Raw genomic sequence first — 19,602 nt, forward strand, 5'->3', positions numbered from 1 at the left:
TGAGTAATAAAGGACAAAACTAAGCTCCTGACAGTCGCTGCACCACGACAAGCCAGTCCTTGGAAGGAAGGAATCTGTATTATTACACAGATGTTACTCCTTTAACATCAATTCATCTGTGCAAAACAAACAATTCCAACTGACAGTGCAAAGAAAAGATGACTTTCTCTTGAGTTGACACACTTTAAGACTTATTTCAAGGGGAGAGAATTCTAAAGCAGCAAAGGATGCAAACTGTTTGCTTTTAACACCAGGCACCAGCATCTCCCATACTCCGTTTCAAGGGAAAGGGCATAACGAAATCAGCTACTTTTTTTCATTTGTACAGCAGAGAAAGACTCAACCATTTTTTCAGTAGTCTCTCCTACCTTTATCATCACAGTTTTGTCTACCTTCCATTTCTCACTTTAAAAGAAGAGTGGGGTGGAACATACACAGGCCCTTCTATCAGATTCCTTCTGGATAGATCAAAAGGGTTGGCATCTCCATCAGAAGCTCACTGCCCTGTGCAGCCAAGCATCATCTGTTCTGTGCAGGAATTACAAGATTGTTCTACAGCCTCACTTTGGCTCAGACATACCCTTCCCAAGAGCTCCACTGCACTCTTGTTAACGATCACTTTTTTCAAGTGTTCAAGATGCTACAGTTTCCTATCCTTTCCATAGGGGGGTGACAATTCACCATCACTCCCAGTATGAGCTCTAGTATCACATTCTAGAAATATAACATTTCTTAAGTTCATATACAAAAAAGTATTCTAATTCCTATTTTGGAAAAGCAGAAAGTTATTGAAAACTACTACAGAATCATGGAAAATAGGAACCCCCTCCAACTGGAAGAGAGGATAAACTATAGTGGCTGACATTTGTCTGATATGTTCTCAGAGAACCCCAACGTCAAAGGCTTCACACACTTCCACATGTAAAATACTCCAGTATTCTGTGCAGGTGACCTCAATTAGCGTCCCTCCTGTTTACTTCTATTTCCTACTAATCACAGAAAGGGAACACATGCATCCCTTCCTTTCTGTACCCATCTTCTACAGCTTTTGAAAATGGCTCTTTATGGTCCCTTCTCTTCAGGCAGACCCATTCAATCTTTCTTTGCAGTTATCCCAGAGCTTTGAACACCTTGCTACCTTCTCCTCAGCTCACGGGCATTCCTAGAATAGGCTGTGCTATGTTTAACAGTTACACATATGTAATATGCTTTGTTTGCTGCATGAAAGTCAAGGTACTTCATATGTTCTTGCATGCTGTTAAGAGAAAATAGAAATTGTCCTCCTCTCCAGAGCACTTTAAAAATGAAGGTAGGTAGTAGTTAGGAAGGTAACACAGGATTAAGAATCCATTTCAGATGAGGCAGTTTAGGAGAACCTAACAGAAAAGAAATGCCTAAATCTGTGAGTTTCCATGGGGAATGGTAAGGCTTCAGCCTCACAGCGTGCCTTCAAAGAGCACCAGTTCTATGACATTTATACAGCTCCTTGGGACCAATCCTACAAGCAGGAAATCTGCAGTCAGGGTAAGCACAAAGCACAACAGGAGACATGCAGAAGTGCAATGCGTTTGTGCAGCTGCAGGATCTTTTCTTCCACATATGGCACCTGCTTTATTTCAAAGTATCTTTGTTGTGTCCAAGTATCTTTATTAAAAAAATAAAAGCTCAAGTTAGACAGCCAATAAGCAGTGTAAGAAACAGTTCAAAATTCTTCTCTGTGCATTATGTCACAGGAAATGCTGCCCAAGATGGCAAACCAAAAGATAAAACAACATCCTGAGTTGCAAATTAGACTTCCCTTCTTTTAATCAGTGTTAAATATACACTTGTATCTTCTGAAGAGAAAATATTTTGATGTGAAGAATAACTTACAGGTATAACTAACTACTTAAGACATCCCCCCTTTCAGGGACATGCATTTTTTCCATTAGTCTTTCCACCTACAAATACAAAGTCAAAAACTTGTCAGGATTGTAATTTTCTGATAGTATCTTTTCTTTCACTCTTAAACTTCTATCACATTTGAAAAACTTACAGGCTTACTGTAGTTATTAAACAAAGAAGTTCACAACAACGGAGTTCTGACTATGAAAACCATAAGGACATTGGCTTTTTTTATTTTAGGAAAAAAAATACAAAAAATTATACCGGCGAAATTATCCCTTATGATGTTATGCTTACTTTAAAACTTAAATGCATTAGCAGGATTTTACACCTCTCTTCTTAATTAGGCAAAGCTAACAAAGTTACCATACCAATTGAAGAGCCAGCATGACAAGTTGTCACCAGAAGCTGAATAATTTACTCCAGTGCTTCACTGGCAGAGGTCTCCACCTCTGGAACTGAGAGGACTGGGAGGAAAAAGCATGCAGCACACTCCAGGATGAGAACAGCAGGGAAGCCCCAGAACACACCTGGAATGACACAGTAGTAAAACTGCCACGCAGCAGCAGCTACTTCACCTCTCCAGAACTGTACACATTTGAATACACAGTCAAAAACTGCAGATCAACAGAACGCAAACCAGACTCAACCTACCTCTACCCAGTGACAGGTGGAAAAAGCTGTGACCCATAGATAGCCTTTCTGCTAAGCAAGGAGAGAACAGATACAGGTTTGTTGCAAGTAAACATGAGCTCCATGCAGTACCTTGACACTGGTTCACAAGTACTCCTGGGTCTATACTGTATATTACCGTCATAACTCGCTAGCAGCTCTAGTGCCCTTGTCTTCCCTGCACAACAGGAATGGAACAAACTTGGACACATATGCTCATATGAAAGCTATTATCCCTCTCCAAAATACTGAAGAAGAAAGCTTACTTCATTGATGAAAAGCACAAGCAGAAGCAGGAGGAGAGAGCTGTCAGGCTTCCATCTTCTCCCCATCCAAAGCCTAATGTTACACTAACACTTCACTTGCAATTATGCTACTGCAAATTTGATGGAACTGTTTGTATTTGTACACACTCCTGCTTACACTTAAAGAAGACAGCTGTGATTCTCTGAAATCTCTCTTCTGTGAGCCCACGTTAAACAAAATTATGACTACCCCCATTTCTACCTACTTGTAAGAAAACAGGGATAACTATAATTTTCTAAAATCTAGTCAAAACTTTTGCATGGAGAACATGCTATCTGGGACATCAAAACCAGGATACTGTGGCATACACCTTTACGTTCTTAAAAAAGAAAAGAAAAAGCAGATAACATTCCTCGTCAGAGTCACATGCAGCGGTTAGTTCACAAAATAACCAACTATTATTGGAAGATCTCCAATGAGGATAGTTTCCTCTTCCATTCATTTAGTATTACACCATTACCCAATACCTCCTATGGGTAAAGCAGGTGGGTCACATGGGTTCGGTGTAATAGAAAGATTCCACTCCCAAGAGCAACCTGGTACATATTGTGGGGATATATCAATCTCAAATGACGAACATTTCAGGCGCTCGAAACTCTGGTGTTTAGAAGTTGAATATTCACCAATCTCCTCTGAAAAAAAGAGAAACCTCTCTGGGATTTTTCCGTCCTATCCCTCTCTTAAGCTTCAGAAGTGAATGGTCCCAAGGTTTTGATGATCCCAGGAAAGTCTAAGCCACCTGGACACTGTTTACATTCAAATAGTCAACTGAATATAAGTTTACTGCAGTATTTCTTCTCTATTCCCTTTGCGAAGCTTTTCTTTCAGCTTCCCTTCTCTTCAGTTGCCAGTCCTGCCTTTAATCTTTTCCTTTGACTACTTGGAAAACGCACGATGAAGGTGAAAAAAATAACTGTTAAGCAAAAAAAGGTAAATGTCTCCTTAGGAAACAGATGGGAAGTTACAAAAGGAACGGATCTTGATGCCTTTGGGAAATAGGAAGTGACAAACTGACAGTTTCATGGAGAGCAGGCATGCTCTATTAGCAGTTAGTAGATTTGAATTACATTATCCCATTCATCAACAGGCCAGACACCATTGTACTGCACATTGAAAGGTGACCTCTTCCAGTCCCACGTCTTCACAGGAACCTTCCACTCTGGGCCGTAGTTGGCTTCAACATACTGACGGGTTTCACAGGGCACGTGTACCTTCAGTTCTACAAATTCAGTCCAACACAGCGTAAACTTCGGAAAGAGATACCTGCACGATAACAAAATAACATGGTCACTGGCAGAAGGCTGAAAGACACCTCTAAGTAAGTTCATGGAGAAAGCAAGCAACTGCAGTGAGTGACCATGTTAGATTTATAATTTTTTTCTTACTTCATAGCTTCCTATCAATGAAATGTTATTTGCATACCGGACAGGGGTCTTATCAACAGTAACTGGGTAACACTTGGTGCATGTTCTTAGGAAGGAGTATTTCTAATTTTTTTGCTGCTTATTCCCATATCATTCTGCCACCTATAGAAAATCACTTAGTCCCTCTCTCTACTCTTCCACTTAGAAACTGGATTTAACAGTTACCTCATTTAGAAGGGTGTCAAGAGGATGATAGATGTTACTTGGTAGGGAAGATTTTGAGAAAAGCAGCATTAAATACTTTACTACAAGCCAGGCCTTTCTTAAAAACATGTTTTACCTCTCTTCAGTTTTACCAAACAAAGCATGCAATTTCCCTTCAGTACCCATGTTTAAACATGGTGCCAGACTTGGAGCAGCTGCAAAGAATTACGATACGGCTGCCACCCTGTACTTCCTCAAACTGTCTCAGCCCATTCAAATTTTAAAAACTATTTATTCTACCACACTGACCTTGTTCTGTGCCAGCTTTTTTTTCTGTAGAAGTGCCAAGATAAGCTCTACCTATAAGTAAGCTTACACCAGTGGAAGTTCACAGGTAAATTTCACAGTTTGATCAGAATGACATCCTATAGAAGCCCAGTGTCAGAGCTGATGCGTTAAACAAGTAAATACCAAAGACTATGTACTATTCCTGCAGAGGATCACTCCCGCTTCTGAAGCTGTGAATTATTCCACAGAAAAAAAGTGACCTTAAAATTCCTTTTCTCAGGTTAAAATGAAACCATTAGTACTTAGACCTTCTGAAAAAGAATAAGGTGAAAAGATTTGTGCATTTGCATGAATTAGAAACCCCATGTGTTCCTCTAATCATAAAGTTAATTTTATTTCTAAGCACTGAACAGTTTCAGAAAATAAAACAACCTTGCGTTTATGCCTTAAATGGAGGCAGAGAAAAAAAGTGATCAAGCATTTTTGGATGTATATCCAGAGACTATTGATTATCTCTAACCAAAAAGCAAAAAAAAAAACCACCTACCAAGGGCACAACAAGGTAAACAAACTTTATTACTGGATCTATAATCATTAAATAGCTATTTAGCTGTTATTAACCCAGGAAATCATTCATCTCAGAACTTCAGTGGGCGTGCATATGCAAAAGCTATCAGCAAACCACTGAAATAATACAACCTCCAGAGAGTAACCTCTGAATAATAATTCTAAAGAGAACCAACAGATTATTTAAATAAACTAATCCGCAAATTAAAAAGTCAGTTGGAAATTTCACCACAATAATTATTTAACTATTACTAAAACAAAATGTTTACATCCACTGATGAAAATTGTAGCTTTCAGCAATGCCTCACACTACTAGAATCCTTGGGGCTCACTGTTTTCTCATTCCAAGTGGCTGTGATAAGGCTACGTACTCCTGTAAAATTGCACTGCTCTCCATTTTTTCTTCCCATTTCAGTCTCATCAATCTTTGGACATAAAAGTACTGAAAAGATTTTACACTTACACAAGGCCGTTTATGTTAAGAGCGTACAGAACTAACTAATTTTAAGGATTAAAGCATACAGTATAGATTTGATTCCCAGATTCAGTTTTTGTAAATACTTATTCTCTGCTGAAGAATGCAACTGTCCAGCATTAATTTTGTAAACAAATAGATGGTCTCAATTGCTGTAACTCCCAGACAAGATAAGGAGGATTTACATGCTTGCTTGTGCCTCCACTGTTGAGGAAGTATTTCTGTACATGAAAATGCAAACCATACAGCCAGACTCATAAGGTTTAGAAACCAGCTCTCCATGGAAACAGACACTAAAAACAACTAATGAAAAATATTTAAGACAAAATGAGAAATACTTTCATTCTTCATATTTTATTTAGCAAGATGTATAGAAAGTACGCCTGTGCAAATATTCAGCTTTCTTCAGAAACTCTTTTACCCTTCATTTTTAAAAACATAAATATCTTGGGATAGAACTCCCACCCTTATCTGTGATGATCTAGTAACAACCAGTATCTCTGCTGATACCAGATAAACAGCTGGTGCGATTCCTTTAAAATTGTTAAAGTGGATTTAGGATTCAGCATGATCAAACCATCACTTCTCTTTTGCCTGGCGTCCTCACTTTACCTTCCCCCAAAATTTTGAAAGGGATGAAGACTAAGCAAAATTGAGGGTCATTCTGGTGTTGCAGGCATTCAGACCAAGGATGCTAAATCATCGCATCTCACCTGTGATCTTTTTTCTCTTTCTGAGAAGGTGTTTGGAATAATACATATCTGGAATTATTTGGCTAAGGATTCTGAACAGCCATGTTCTGTCAGGGCTTGGGGCCTTTATAATGGTAAGCAAGCAGTTTTCTTGCTCCTTTTCTGTATGGATTAAGTACAGTATACTATGCCTAAGAAACAGCAGCTCAGAATTAGAGGCTTCCTTATGCTACTATGTCTAAGCAAATTAATTGTTATTGAACTAGAAAGCCATGTTTGTAAACTTCAAAAAAGTTTGCCATCAAAAATAGGTACTAGGCTACAAGAAAAGGAAAGTGTTTTATGAAAGCTAGAGTTCCAAAAGAGCTGTGATATCCTAGGATACAGGAGCTGGAGCATAGCACACATTCAGATCTACCTTCTACTCTCACACACTGGACCAGTCCTATCAAAGGGGAAAAAAAATTCAGCTCTCAAGTACCCTAGGTCTGATGCTACAATGGAAGTTTGAAAGAGCATGTCATCTCCAGTGGCATGGAAAGAGCTACTACAATTTAGGCACAACAGAAGGGCAAAGAAAAGGAAAGGAATTTATTGGTCAGCTTCCTCCTCAGAATGCATCACACAAAATCCTCAAAAATATTATATGGAAAAAACAGACATTAAGCCTGTTTTGGAAAACTACAAAATTGTTGCTGTATTCTAAGAAAACCACTCTGCCGCATACCACATTTTATGTGGGAATGTTCCAAGAATTCTTCCTTTAGCCTATTTATAAGTGTGCCTTTTGACTCCAGTCATCAAAATATCTCCCTCAATCTTTATCATTTCAGAACAAAGATAACTAAGACGAGGACTCAGACATTATCACCATCTGGATGACAGAGTTCACTAAGTTCCCATTAGCTAAATATAAGCAAATACAGTTCAGGCAAAATGTGAAAGATAATAAAATCCTATAGAAGTCAACAAAGTTTTCAACTAGGCTGCAACTGTCTCTTTCTGAGTTAAGGTGGGTGATGGAAATAACAAATCTAATTATCAAAACCTATATTCAGTTTGCCAAGTAGATTAGGAAGCCGTTGCACTTATTTGCTGATTTAATACTGAAAGGTATGAAAAAAAAAAAGTGGAATCCTGCTTAAAATACCATTTTCAGAACATGAACAAAAACAAGTCTGCAGTAATCATCTGCGTTGCTGTCACATTACAGTCAATGAAGTATTCCAAATCATTACAACAAAATAAAAAACTATGGGGTTTACTTTGCAAGGACAGTTGAGGCTTTCTGCTATAATGCTCCATCATTGACACAGATGCCTAAGGGTTCATTTTTTACTGCAAAATTACTTTGTGCAACAAGCACAGTTCTAGAGACTTAATTCTCATCTTAGCTGTTTATTTATAAACTCAGAGCTTGTCACAGTCCAGAGAAGATCTGCTTGATACATGACGTGCCAGCACTGCTTGAGATTTCATGAAAGAACTGACTATTGACAAGCCCAGTGCCTCTCTAGTAAGGCCTAGTACTGTTCTCTTTCTACTTCTTTGGTCTTAAAGTGCAAAATCTCCACTGATTCTCTTCTGATAAGAGCCTTTCCTACAGAGAGCACAGGCTTTGCAGGGCACCAACATACAACACAAAATGCCAACACTAAACACTAACTTGTTCAATTTTTTTCCTATTAGAGGTACAAATGCAGCTCATACTTAAATTTCTTGCCCGATTTGGCCTGAGTTCCTCCATTCCATATGTGGTCATCCTCTTCATAGAAGAAAAATATATCAAGTTTCACATCACCTTCTCCCTGGAAAGACAGTTCCAAGCTGTCTTCTACCTGCAAGACAAAAATACATGCTGCATAAACTCATAAAAATACAAGGCTGTTCATGTCAGCAGGTTTCAGAAAACAAATTTGTTTTGGTCAGGTATGGAGAGTGACTCCTATCCTAACTGAAGAAAACACATTAATTCTGCAATTATTTTTTTTTATGCCTTGAGAACATTTGAAATTTTCTACACCTCAGTGGGCCCACCTTCTCTCTCCTGCCTTTAGCCCCAAAAGCCTCAGCACTGTCTCTTTGTCCCCTGCCACAGGCAAAATAATCTCAGATAAACACATGATTAGTAGGTGTCTTCACACACTTCCTCTAGGATAAAAATAAAGCACTCAGTAGCACCACTAATGATATATTAGTTGAACTGTGGCTGAACCTTCATATTCCTGTAATTTGGTTCTTTCCTCTTAACGTTCTGCAGCCTACACTCTGAAAAAGCTAAATACAGATCCACATAACGAACAAGCCCAGTGCCCGCCTCAAGCCACCCTTCCATTTCTGCTAATTTTACATACAGGACTACAGAATCTCACAGCTATCACCAATCCTCCCATGTGATGAGGCCCATCCAGTCTCAAAGACTAAATCCTACCTTGATTCTTAAGTTTCCCTAGCACCACTGACACAGATTAGACCCCTCTAAAACTTACTAAAAACTTCTGAGGTGGAATTCAGACTCCCCAAACAGGGCTGAAGCTATTAAGAGAGATGTATCTCGCACACTGTCTAAGAGAGCACATAAAAATTAACAAGATTATACGTTTAGGTAAAACCTAAGGGGTTTTGCTACTACTACTAACTAGGGTAAAAACCCCAATGAGTAAATATCTGAGGAGACTTCAGATACTCACTTCTACATAAGTGATCTGCAGCTGTACTCAAACTTACAAACCTACAGAAAGACACATGAAGCAAATGGTTCACTTTCTATATACCTTGCCAAATTTGTGCTTTAGTGGTAACCCTGCTTTCTGAAAGGCTGGAATGATATCTGCTTTGTAGTCCCTTATAAAGACTCCCAAATCCACATCCTTGCTGTGAGGAATGACATTGCACTGTCTATACCAGCCTGAGGAAAAGGAAAAGAAAAAAAACAAACAACCCCAAACTAGTTAATTCAGGAACATGAGAAATATATCAATAGAACAAAAGCAACATAAAAATGAACTGCCATAAGGTCACCAGGCAGAGATCTTTGAATGAGGCCATAAACAAGACTTCTGCCTTTCTCTAGTATGAAATGAACCACATTGAAGAAAACAAGTATTACTGCACTTTCAGCAAGCTTTCCTCCAGAAAACCAAGAATGAGAGAGAAAACACGAACTCTTTCAAAGATAAAATATCTTCATTTTTCTAATCTAAATGTCTTCAAAGAAAAAATATACTTTATCTGAGCCCAAATCTAATCAGCAATGAACAGTTAGAGGGCTATAGCTGTGCTTTTAACTTGAAACGATTATTTTAAATAGTATCTGAGATGTTAATCATCTTTCAAGCACCACTACAAAACAGTAAGACAAGAAGTGGGACATCCTTTTGTCTGTTTCATTAAAGCACCTTTTAGTAACTGTTCATTCAGAAAATTTTATTTCCTAGGACTAAACAAATACAAGTTGAATATGCATACACATAGATTTTCAAAACTGATAGTTCAATAATAAAAGAATCTTCACCAGTGATAAGGTAATAACTTCCACCTTTGAACTGAAAACTTGCAGTACATACTCTAATAGGCTGACATTTTATTAAAAGGATTTGTTTAAAAATAAATAAATAAATGTACACTCTATTTTAAAAGTCAGTGATAAGCACCAAATTGCGTAGAAGATAAATCAGGTGAGAGTTTACATGGACAGCAGGTATATGTGCCCATCACTGTGTCTTCCACCTAACATTTCACTAAATTCTAAGCCACACAATTTAGGGAACTGCTGAACGCTTTCTAAGCAGTGATCAATACAACAGAGATAATTGCTAACAACATTAAATGCTTCACTGGAAATTTGTTAAGCATCTCCAGGGCTCAAGTTTCTACAGGAAAAAAAAACATTTTGTCAGCAGGAAAAAGGCCTATTTCAGTACAGCTAATGCCACATATTACCTTCCAACTCCATACATTTAGCTGCTAACCTCAGCTGACATCACAAGCAATAGAGGTTGAAATGTTTAACATAACAGATGAGTATAACACAAATGTTTTACCAAGGCATGTTCCACTGCTCAGCCAGAACTTTACTCCTAAGTTATTCAGTGTCACGGCAGCCAGATGGAGCAAGGATTTTGCTTTTTTTCTGAACTCCACAGCATCAAGAGAGGCATCATCAGGATACAGCTGGAAGGCAAAGGAAGAATAAGCAAGCTGTTGTCAGAGAGCAAATTTATCCCTTCGTTCTGGGCAGTATCTGTTTTCACAGATATACACTAGAATGACTATTTAACATTTAAACTCTGAAACATCGATCTTCAGTTTTTCCAAACCAGCAGAATGTAAAGTCACAGTAAAATAGAGTAAGACTGTACGTGTTAGACACCGATTCTCAGCACTTGGCAACAACACAGACGAACCCTAGTTCTGCACCAGCTGAAGCCAATACCCACAGTCCAGGGGTAAAAGGAACAGAAATCAGTTACTTCCACCACATTAGTTTATTTGGCGCCACCAAGCGTTACAACTGGATGTTGACAACTTCTGCCATGTAGTAGAAACACTGAACAGAAAATCATGCCTATCTTCCAGATAGAACTGTGGCAAGATCTTCTGAAATGCAAAGCCAAAAACAGCACGGCAGTCTGGGCAAACATTACCAAATCTAACACAGAAAAAACACACCACTCAGCTTCACAACTGATTTCATTAACAGCTTTTGGGCAACAAATAGTTGAAATTAATATTTACTTTTCAAAACAGATGCCAGCTGCTTATTTCCATATTAAAGCTCCAAAGTTCAATATACTTTCCAAGGCACATTTTCTCTGCCTGAGGCAATTACTGCCTGGAGGCTTTAGAGCTGAAGCGGAGCATGCTTAAAACTTCTGTCCTTTACAAGTGAAGTGACAACACACAGGTACCCTTGGGTATAGTAACTGTCCTGCTACACATATGGGGAGCTATGGCCTACTAGACTGATCAAGGATGGTCTTCCCTTCCCTGAGAAATCTCTACCCCAGGGCCTCTAATGTCTGAAGAATGGAACGTCTAGGGTCGTCTTTTTACCCCTTCCATGAAATCAGAGATGGCTCAAATTCAGTGACCTGATTCTGACCCCACAGTCTTAATTGTGGTAACTCTTGACCACTTTGTATCTTGGCCCTTTTCAAGTTTGGAGAAAATGCTCTCCATACCGCAGCAGAAAGTTTTCTCCCATCTGCTAAATCAGGTAGCAATATTCTAAAAAGAATACTTTAAATCATGGTGAAAACATTAGCTTACATTGTCAAAATGCAATGAAGTAAGTAATTTCAGAAAATATAACATTTCAAATAAACCAAAGCAGCAATGTGGGACTGCAGCATGTGGTTCAAAAGAATATAAAATGAAATACTAGTCAGAACTTAAGAGAATTTCTGTAAGGAAAAATTTCAACCAGAAACATACACAAGATTTTAATCTTATTTACGTGAAATCTATTTAACAGTAACAGTGTGTAACAACCATGGACATACTGGTTACCTCTTCTTTTCAAAGTTTTGGAAAGTGGAAAAACGGTACTCGCGAGTAAAAGCAACAGACCACGATTTTCAGTTAAAGTTTTAGTTTTATTACCACTTATTAAACTCTGTGGATTTAGTCTCAGAGGCTGTATTTAGCTTTATGTATGCAAACAGTCCCATCTAGGTAAAAAGCAATCAACTGTGTGTAGGTTTGGGTCAATCAGTGAAAACACACATTACATCTCAGAGACACTACCTGATTACCACTAACCTGAAAGAAAGCCCGAGCTTCTCTGTACCTACACTCAAGAAATCTAGAGTGTGACATCTCTTCTAGAAAACTGGATGGATTTTTTGGAATTTGAACTTTTAAGTCATCAATAGAAACAAGCAGAAGTTCTGGCCTGAAGGGAAAGAAAGATGATACATTACCCCATTCAATTCCTTTACAACCTACAAGCCACTTTTTCTTCTAGCTCAGGTTAAAATCTTAATGCATACTACTGGCAGTGATTCCTCTGTCCATATACACCCAAAACCGATTATAAAAGAAGAGCAACAAGAGCTTCAACAAATTCCCCACACACTTCCAAATCTTGTTTAAAAAGAAGCTTTATGCCTATAAGCCCATAGCTAGTTTGTCAGATCACCGATTCCTTTACTGACTCATGACTGCACTGCATGACAGTCTGAACAAATTCAGTGCATTGGAAAATTTAGGCTATTTATTCGGTTGTCTGCACTTAACCAAATTTTACCCCATACTTTCAGGCTATTTGCATTTAAAATTTAGAAACTGTTCAGCCTTCACAATGAATGAAATGTGATACTAAACAGCTTACACAGTCAATTTCAAACGTTTAGGCACATAACCGCTACAGGCTCTGTGTTTTAAAAGGAAGAAAGAATGGTGTAGATTTTAAAGAAAAAGTTAAAACAGATTTATTTTGACCTTTGAAATGTGCTGGTTTTCTCTGATTTATGACATATACACATACCCTATGGGATCACTGTTCTCAAAGCCTGGTGGTATCTGCTTGATTTTGAAAACAGTGACAAGATTTGCCATGATGTTTATTTCCTGAAATACTGCTATTGAAAGCATTGTAAGAAAAGGCAGACGTTTACAGTAACTTTACCAATATATTGCAAAGTTTAAGCAGAAGACTATGGAAAAATAACACCACCAGTTCAAGCATTTAGGCAAGAAAGGAATCCCCTCAGCAAATTAAGAGCACGAATTAGATGCAATGGTTGGCATGTCTTTGTGGTACAAATATCACCTACTCTTTATTCATGTTCTTTAACACTGACTATTTTGACTATTACTGAATGGATTTCTGTTGCTTCTGCTTTTCATTTAATGTTCCATATCTGTATTCAACTTCTGGATACGTATCATTACAGAAAGAAGACCAAATATGTACCAGCTAGTACTAAATGTTTTGCCACTTCTACTTTACCCGTGTTGATAACACAGATGGCTATCAACAGATTTCAAACTCCAAATATATTAATGGTAAACCACTGACTGTAGCAGAAGATCCTCTGGTACATTCAATCTCAGTCATGACTATTTCTTTCATCTTTCTGCCTGCTTTGACCTGGCTATAGAGCAACTTCCTCTAAAATGTAGTTCTTAATTTATAAATGGTGGGAAGCTCTTCATTTTGGGTAAACAGAATTGGATTTATCTTCATACTGTAATTTACCTGTACTTTGAGGGCTGAACTATACCTGAGTTAAATTTTACAACCTGACGTTAGGAAAGAGAGTAATTTTATATACAGAAGAAAAGAAGTTATTTTGGAAGTGCCATTATGACTTTTTGCCTCCTCTGTTTCGAACTCACTTTTCATATGCTCCAGGGTAGCGACCAAAGTGGAGTTTCCGGAAAGGCACAAACTTTCTGTCCATATGTTGCTTGAGCCTCAGGGGGCCATGCCAGAGATAATTACCGCTCCTTTCATAGAAGACCACCAGGTGAATGGCATGAGATGCCAGTTTAAATATGTAGTGCAAGGGAATTTCAATCCCAGACAGGTCATCCATCCCATCCAAGCGGGGGTCTTTGTTCATAATCTTCAGCCATTGGAACCCCATTTTCTCAGCAGTTCTAAAGAGGGCCAGCTAAAAATGAGAGGGAGAGAGGGAGAGGAAGAGAAGTTAAAGATTAGAGAAACAAAAATTGAATGCTAAATGCTTATTATTAACTGACTTTACTCACAATGTTCATTTTCTAATCAGACTTAAGCACAAACTACTAAAAAAATTCTGAGACTTTAAAGATCAGCAACCACCACCCATTCCAACCACTGTATTTCCGTATCTTAAATTTTGTGCCTCGAACTATTCAATAAAACAACAAATCAATGTTGTAAGCCATGCTTGGACTGGGTTTGCGCCTTGCACCCTCTGCACCCTCAAACTGATCTCTAAAGTTATTCTTGTGCCAAACTTGGCGTTTTTAAGTCCTTGAATAGTGATACCACTAACACAAAAAGGATTACTGCAAAACCTTATTTTATTATGTACATAAATATTTATCTAAATCTCACCAAACGCTGAATGTTGCGCTAGGTAATAGGCTTTCGTATTTCCATAGAAAAAGGGAATGAAATTCTGGCTGATAAGAAAAGAACCAATCAGAATCCGAAGACCCTTTCAATTACCCCCCTTGAAGTGTTTCATTCAGGCATACCACCTTCTCCTCTGGATGCTACAGATATTATCAGTGAGCCACAAAGGAATGGGGAGATGGATTTGTATTAGTGTGCTGCCACACAACCTTACTCTCAGTTTCTTTAATTCCTTTAGAGCTATGTGTAAAACAATTGCCTGATCAGACCCAGAGTGCCACCACTTCTCACTTTAGTGGGACTCCTTCAGTAAAACAGTCAGACCATTTTAATGTCTCCTGCTTTTTCTTTTAAAAAAAAAACCAAAACCAAACAAAAAACCCACAAAACTGTTTCTCACTGTATCTTCAGTCTGTATAAATTAGTCTATTAAATATTTCCAGATAACATGTAATTGATGAAATAATCTTGGATTCCATTTTGCCCTTCATTACACACTACACCTCTATTTTTAACACATCCATTAAAAAAATCTCAGAACGCCAAAGAAAAACAGAGATACCAATACACTAAGTGACAAAAGAAAATGGCGTAAAGTACATGGACGTACTAAAAGAAATGCAAACCAGCAGGCTATGATAATCTTTCTAGCCTTGTCACATTAATACCGGCATTTCCTCTGTGATAGACCCCCAAACTCAAGATTTATTACAGCTATACCCTATACACTACAGGCTTAAGGTTCTCCTTCTTCCTCGCAAACGGACAACTTACTTTCTTATTTTTGGTGAGGCCTCTTACTACGAGCTTTTACGAATACCGCAGACAGCTTCTGAAAACTTTTAGTTATCTGTAAATGACTCTTAATGTATCCAGGTAAGTGCCTGAATATCTTTTACTTTAAAAAAAAAGTTTCCTCTACCAGTACCTTTATGAGATTTCCAGACAATGCATTCAGAGGCCTTAATATAAACACAAAAGCATTGTCACAAAATCACAAAACAGTTGAATGCATTACAATACACAAACGTGAACTGAAGAAAAGGCACTTACTTCATGTTTCCATGTTTTGTCCAGCAGTGCAAATGTAGTAAAGTCTCTTGGAGCACAAAAGTACTTGCATTCCAGACTAGGACCATCAGGAGAACTTCTGATCTGTTCAATGTCTTTATCAACCAGTCCCAGAATCAAAGGATCAATCAAATACACTGGTATATTGTGACTGGATATTAAGCCTAAGAACTTCCTAACCACGTGCTGTTTGACAGAGGATAAAATCAGAAGTTAGAAACACCATCTTTAAGTGTACAAAGATTAATACATTAAAACTTTCTGACAGAAGGAAAAAACCCAAGCCGCTGACAGAAGGAAACCTTATCTCCCAATACATTTTCTGAAGGAGTACTTCATTTCCATGAACAATTGTGGAAATGGAAATTTTCTCTTTCAGAAGAACAGGTTGCTCTCAGGCTTTCCAGGTCTCTAACACTAGAGAAAGTCTTCAAGCTTCAATTAGAACTTTCTACAAGATAAAGCACTCTAACCCTAGGGTGCTAGACTTGAGAATGGACTCTAGGCTATACTCTAGATTCTTTCCAGCTCTGGATTGACTTGGAAAGCACTTGAATAAACTAGAGATTACAGGATCAGACGCAATGCACATGTGGGTGCAGCTGAGGAAGCTGGCTGATTCCGAGGCTGCTCTGCAAGATCCTGAGAGACCACTGTGGTCAGGGGCGGCTCCTCCAACCTGAGAAAAGGTAAATCTCATGCCATCTTCAAGGAGGAGCTGGGGAACTCTGGTCACCTTAATCTCAGTCTCCAGGAAGCTTCTGGAGCCAAAGCCCCTGAAAAGGGGCTTCATGTCCACATGAAGGACAAGGACGTGATTGGGAAAGCCAGCCAAAGGCAAACTGCAGCCAATCACACTGACTGCCTTTGAAGAAGTCTGTGGGCAAGGTGAGAGCAATGGACACGGTTCACGCCTTAACTTTAGCAAGGGTTTTGACTCACTCCTGTTCTGCTTCGCTTGTGCACGCAGCTTTTGCTTGACCTGTTAAAACTGTCTTTATGGCAATTCGTGAGTTCTCTCACTTTGACTCTTCTGATTCTCTCCCCCATCCCACTGGGGTGGGGAGCGAGCACACAGCTGTGTTGTGCTTGGTTGCTGGCTGGGGTTAAACCATGACACAGTTCTCCAGGGAAACAGATGCTTTTAGTTGAAACTTAAATAATTGGTAGAAAGAGATGGTCATGATGTCAAGCAGCTAAGAGAAATGCATTGAAATGGAGTATCTTGGACTCATTACACAGGGACTCTGTGGAAAGCCTGGAGTGCAACAGGTCCCTGGCAGAACTGTGGAGCATTCTGCTTTGTTACTAATGATCCTGTAAGATCAAGTTAAAGCTTAAGAAGAACTCTGTCCACAGACTGGCAGACTGGAAGCCCACTGTGACCATGTCACTAACAATGAGTAGGTGGCTCCAATGGGTGCTACCTCCAAGAATAGCAAGACATTCCTGGTGCAAGCAAGCAGTCCACAGAGCAGTTGGTATGGATTATTCCCAAGAACAGCTCTTAACCAGAGCACCTTTCCCCTTGCTTAGTAGAAACAAGGCATTTTAAATGGCTGTTTTGCTAACTAGTGACATTATCATATTGCATCCAAAGTGAAAGGCAGCCAGCTCCCAGGGCATCGTTCTCTTACCATCTGTGCTGTTCTTCCACTGGGAGATCTGTTAACAAAAGACTTCTGTAAAAGTGTTTCCAGACTAACTACAAATATTGTAACTGATGCCAACATGATGTTTTGGTTGCACTCAATCCTGCCATTTCAAGTATCTGACAGTGCTTCTAACACTGCTCCTGAACACTGGAATACAGCAACCAGTGAATGTTGAAATGTAACATTCTCCTGCTTGTAAAGAGCTTTATGACCCAGCATAAGCAAATAACACAAATCACCGAGCAGCAGGTTATACAACTGGAACAAGCAAATGGGTATTCTGTGACCAGAGACCTGTAGCCCATTCTTCTACCATGCTACTGATTATCAAATAAGCTGCATGTCAACTAAGCCAATCTTTCCAAAACTCAGCCTGAAAGAACAAAAAAGCCTGGATCAAAACCTCTGTATCAAAAAGAACAAGTTTTGCTTCTGAAAATATTAATAGTACTACTAAGGACTGCAGAGGCTGCTAAGCTGTAACCGTTTCTCAAATCCATTTTAAACTGATGTTTTGAAAGGCTTGATATCTTTACTCAGTGAAGAAAGCATCTCTCAGTCCTTACCCAGTGAAGAGGAAAGAGAACTAGTCCCTGAGTTTGGAACTCTGTGTGAGTTATCTGAGACCTTCAGAAGAACTGTATGAACCAATGACATTGTACATACCCATCTCGTGCTGTCTTGGCCTGACTGGCTTCCTCTGACTTTTGAGAAAACTGCTCCATTCTATCAAAACCAAAGAGGAGGAGGGGAAGGAAGGAAAGAAAAAAAAGGTAAGTTTTAGTTGAATCCCTGCTTAGGATTTCTTAACAGGACATTCAGGGGCATTTATCCAGTTAGTGCTTTATAATTATGGCTGTGGTTATGCCTCTGGTCACTGAACTGCAGCACTAAATGTAAAGTTGTAAACAGCAGCCCTGGCTTTGTGTATTTAGAAGCAGAACACAAGCCTTGGGGACTTACAGAAGTGCAAGAATTGCATGAACAGGCCTCCAGTTTCTAAGTCAATGTGCCAGCAAATGTAAAATAGGAAGATGACAAACACAAACACTGTTATGCAAATATCACTAGGGGAAAGACAGCAGGACTATGCCTCAGTCTTTCCAGATATAATCCTAGAGAACTAAATTTGAGAGTATATTCGTATCATAAAGCCAAGGCCGTTAATGGCTCAGCTGTCAGCTTTGCAAAAGTACAAAGAATTTCTCATTCACAGCCTTGCTGTTTACAATCAGAAACTGTTAAGAGAGAAGTCAAAGGTTGTGCTACCGCCTAGCACTATCACTGCCTGCATTTATTAAGAATATCCACACCAAAAGAAAACAAGATCAGGAAACATGATACCTACGTGGTTCTTCTGTAAAAATAAAATGAAGGCATACAGTTGCAAGGAGTTCCTTTGTTGAATCTGCATTGCAACTGTTAACTATGAAGCCATCAAAAAAAAGTATTTCATTTATAGTAGCATTTACCTCTTCTTCTATTACAGAAAATCGTAGTCAGCTAAACATTTCACAAGTGGTACAAAGCAGGATTTAACCTGTAACATCTAGAAAATTACAAACACTGAATCACAAAGCACTAAGACAATGGCAAGAAAAGCTGGTTTTTCTTTTAAAAACACCGTTGAAAAACACACAACCAATAAATGCTGCCTTGTTTCTTCAGAAAAGCCCCAAGATACCACTTGGTTTGGCATCACTATCACTTAACAACAAGAGTAGGAAGGCTGGCGGAGATTTAAAGTCCTCGTGGCTCACACCCTCAGCTGAAAACACTGAACTGCATCCCATTTTAGAACCAATGGGATGCCTCTGGCTCACAGTGACTTGACTATCAGGCCGACAACTGAAATCTGATTGTACCCCTGCCACCAGAGACTTGCTCGAGCTGAAACTTGCTGCTTCACCTCAATACAGCAGGAACTGCCAGCCATACGACGGAGGTTTGGGGGTGGCATTAAGGCTGCTAAAGAGCTCTGAAGAGGGCAGGCATTATACTCGGTTATTCCACAGAAGCAGGCATGCGCAGGGCAGTGCTCCCTTACCTTCTGCGATAGATAGAACTTGTAATAGTACAGCTGGAAGAGGAGGAAAACCAGGCTGGTCAGGGAGAGGAGCGCCAGGACCACGTTCTTGTTGATCTTCTGCATTAGTCCTCGGGGAGCCCTCGATCACCGCCTGGAAGCTGCGCGCCGTCGCTCATCTTCTCGCCCTCCCCAGCCCCTCCCTGCGCGCCGGCAGAGGGAAACAGCGGGGCGCCCAGCCAGCCGGCCGGCCGGCCGCTCAGCACGCCGCGCCGCCAGCAGCCCGCAGGCCCCAGCCGCAGCGTGGTCCCCCGGCACGGTCACCAG

General features: G+C 39.4%; 1 protein-coding gene across 1 annotated transcript; it reads right to left on the reverse strand.

Moving 5' to 3' along the window:
- Positions 1 to 1,777: 1,777 nt before the first annotated feature.
- FKTN (fukutin) lies at positions 1,778 to 19,602 on the reverse strand. Its single transcript, XM_009514306.2, has 9 exons — positions 19,297 to 19,602; positions 17,916 to 17,975; positions 15,577 to 15,780; positions 13,797 to 14,074; positions 12,216 to 12,348; positions 10,496 to 10,625; positions 9,227 to 9,360; positions 8,163 to 8,290; positions 1,778 to 4,125 (listed from the first exon to the last, which is right to left on the reverse strand). Exons 1-9 carry the CDS (start codon positions 19,399 to 19,401, stop codon positions 3,912 to 3,914), a joined length of 1,386 nt encoding a protein of 461 aa, XP_009512601.1. The 5' UTR covers positions 19,402 to 19,602; the 3' UTR covers positions 1,778 to 3,911.

Source organism: Phalacrocorax carbo, chromosome Z, assembly GCF_963921805.1.
Source record: "Phalacrocorax carbo chromosome Z, bPhaCar2.1, whole genome shotgun sequence".
In the NCBI taxonomy this organism is placed as follows: domain Eukaryota; kingdom Metazoa; phylum Chordata; class Aves; order Suliformes; family Phalacrocoracidae; genus Phalacrocorax; species Phalacrocorax carbo.

What these genes read in the sequence shown, in the direction of transcription:
- FKTN (XM_009514306.2), bottom strand. Translation starts at nt 19,401, where the DNA reads ATGCAGAAGATCAACAAGAACGTGGTCCTGGCGCTCCTCTCCCTGACC. An exon ending in GCCAAGACAGCACGAGATGG is followed by an intron (nt 15,781 to 17,915) that starts GTATGTACAATG and finishes TCTGTCAAACAG; the next exon opens with CACGTGGTTAGGAAGTTCTT. An exon ending in AAATCGGGCAAGAAATTTAA is followed by an intron (nt 4,126 to 8,162) that starts GTATGAGCTGCA and finishes GTTATCGTGCAG; the next exon opens with GTATCTCTTTCCGAAGTTTA.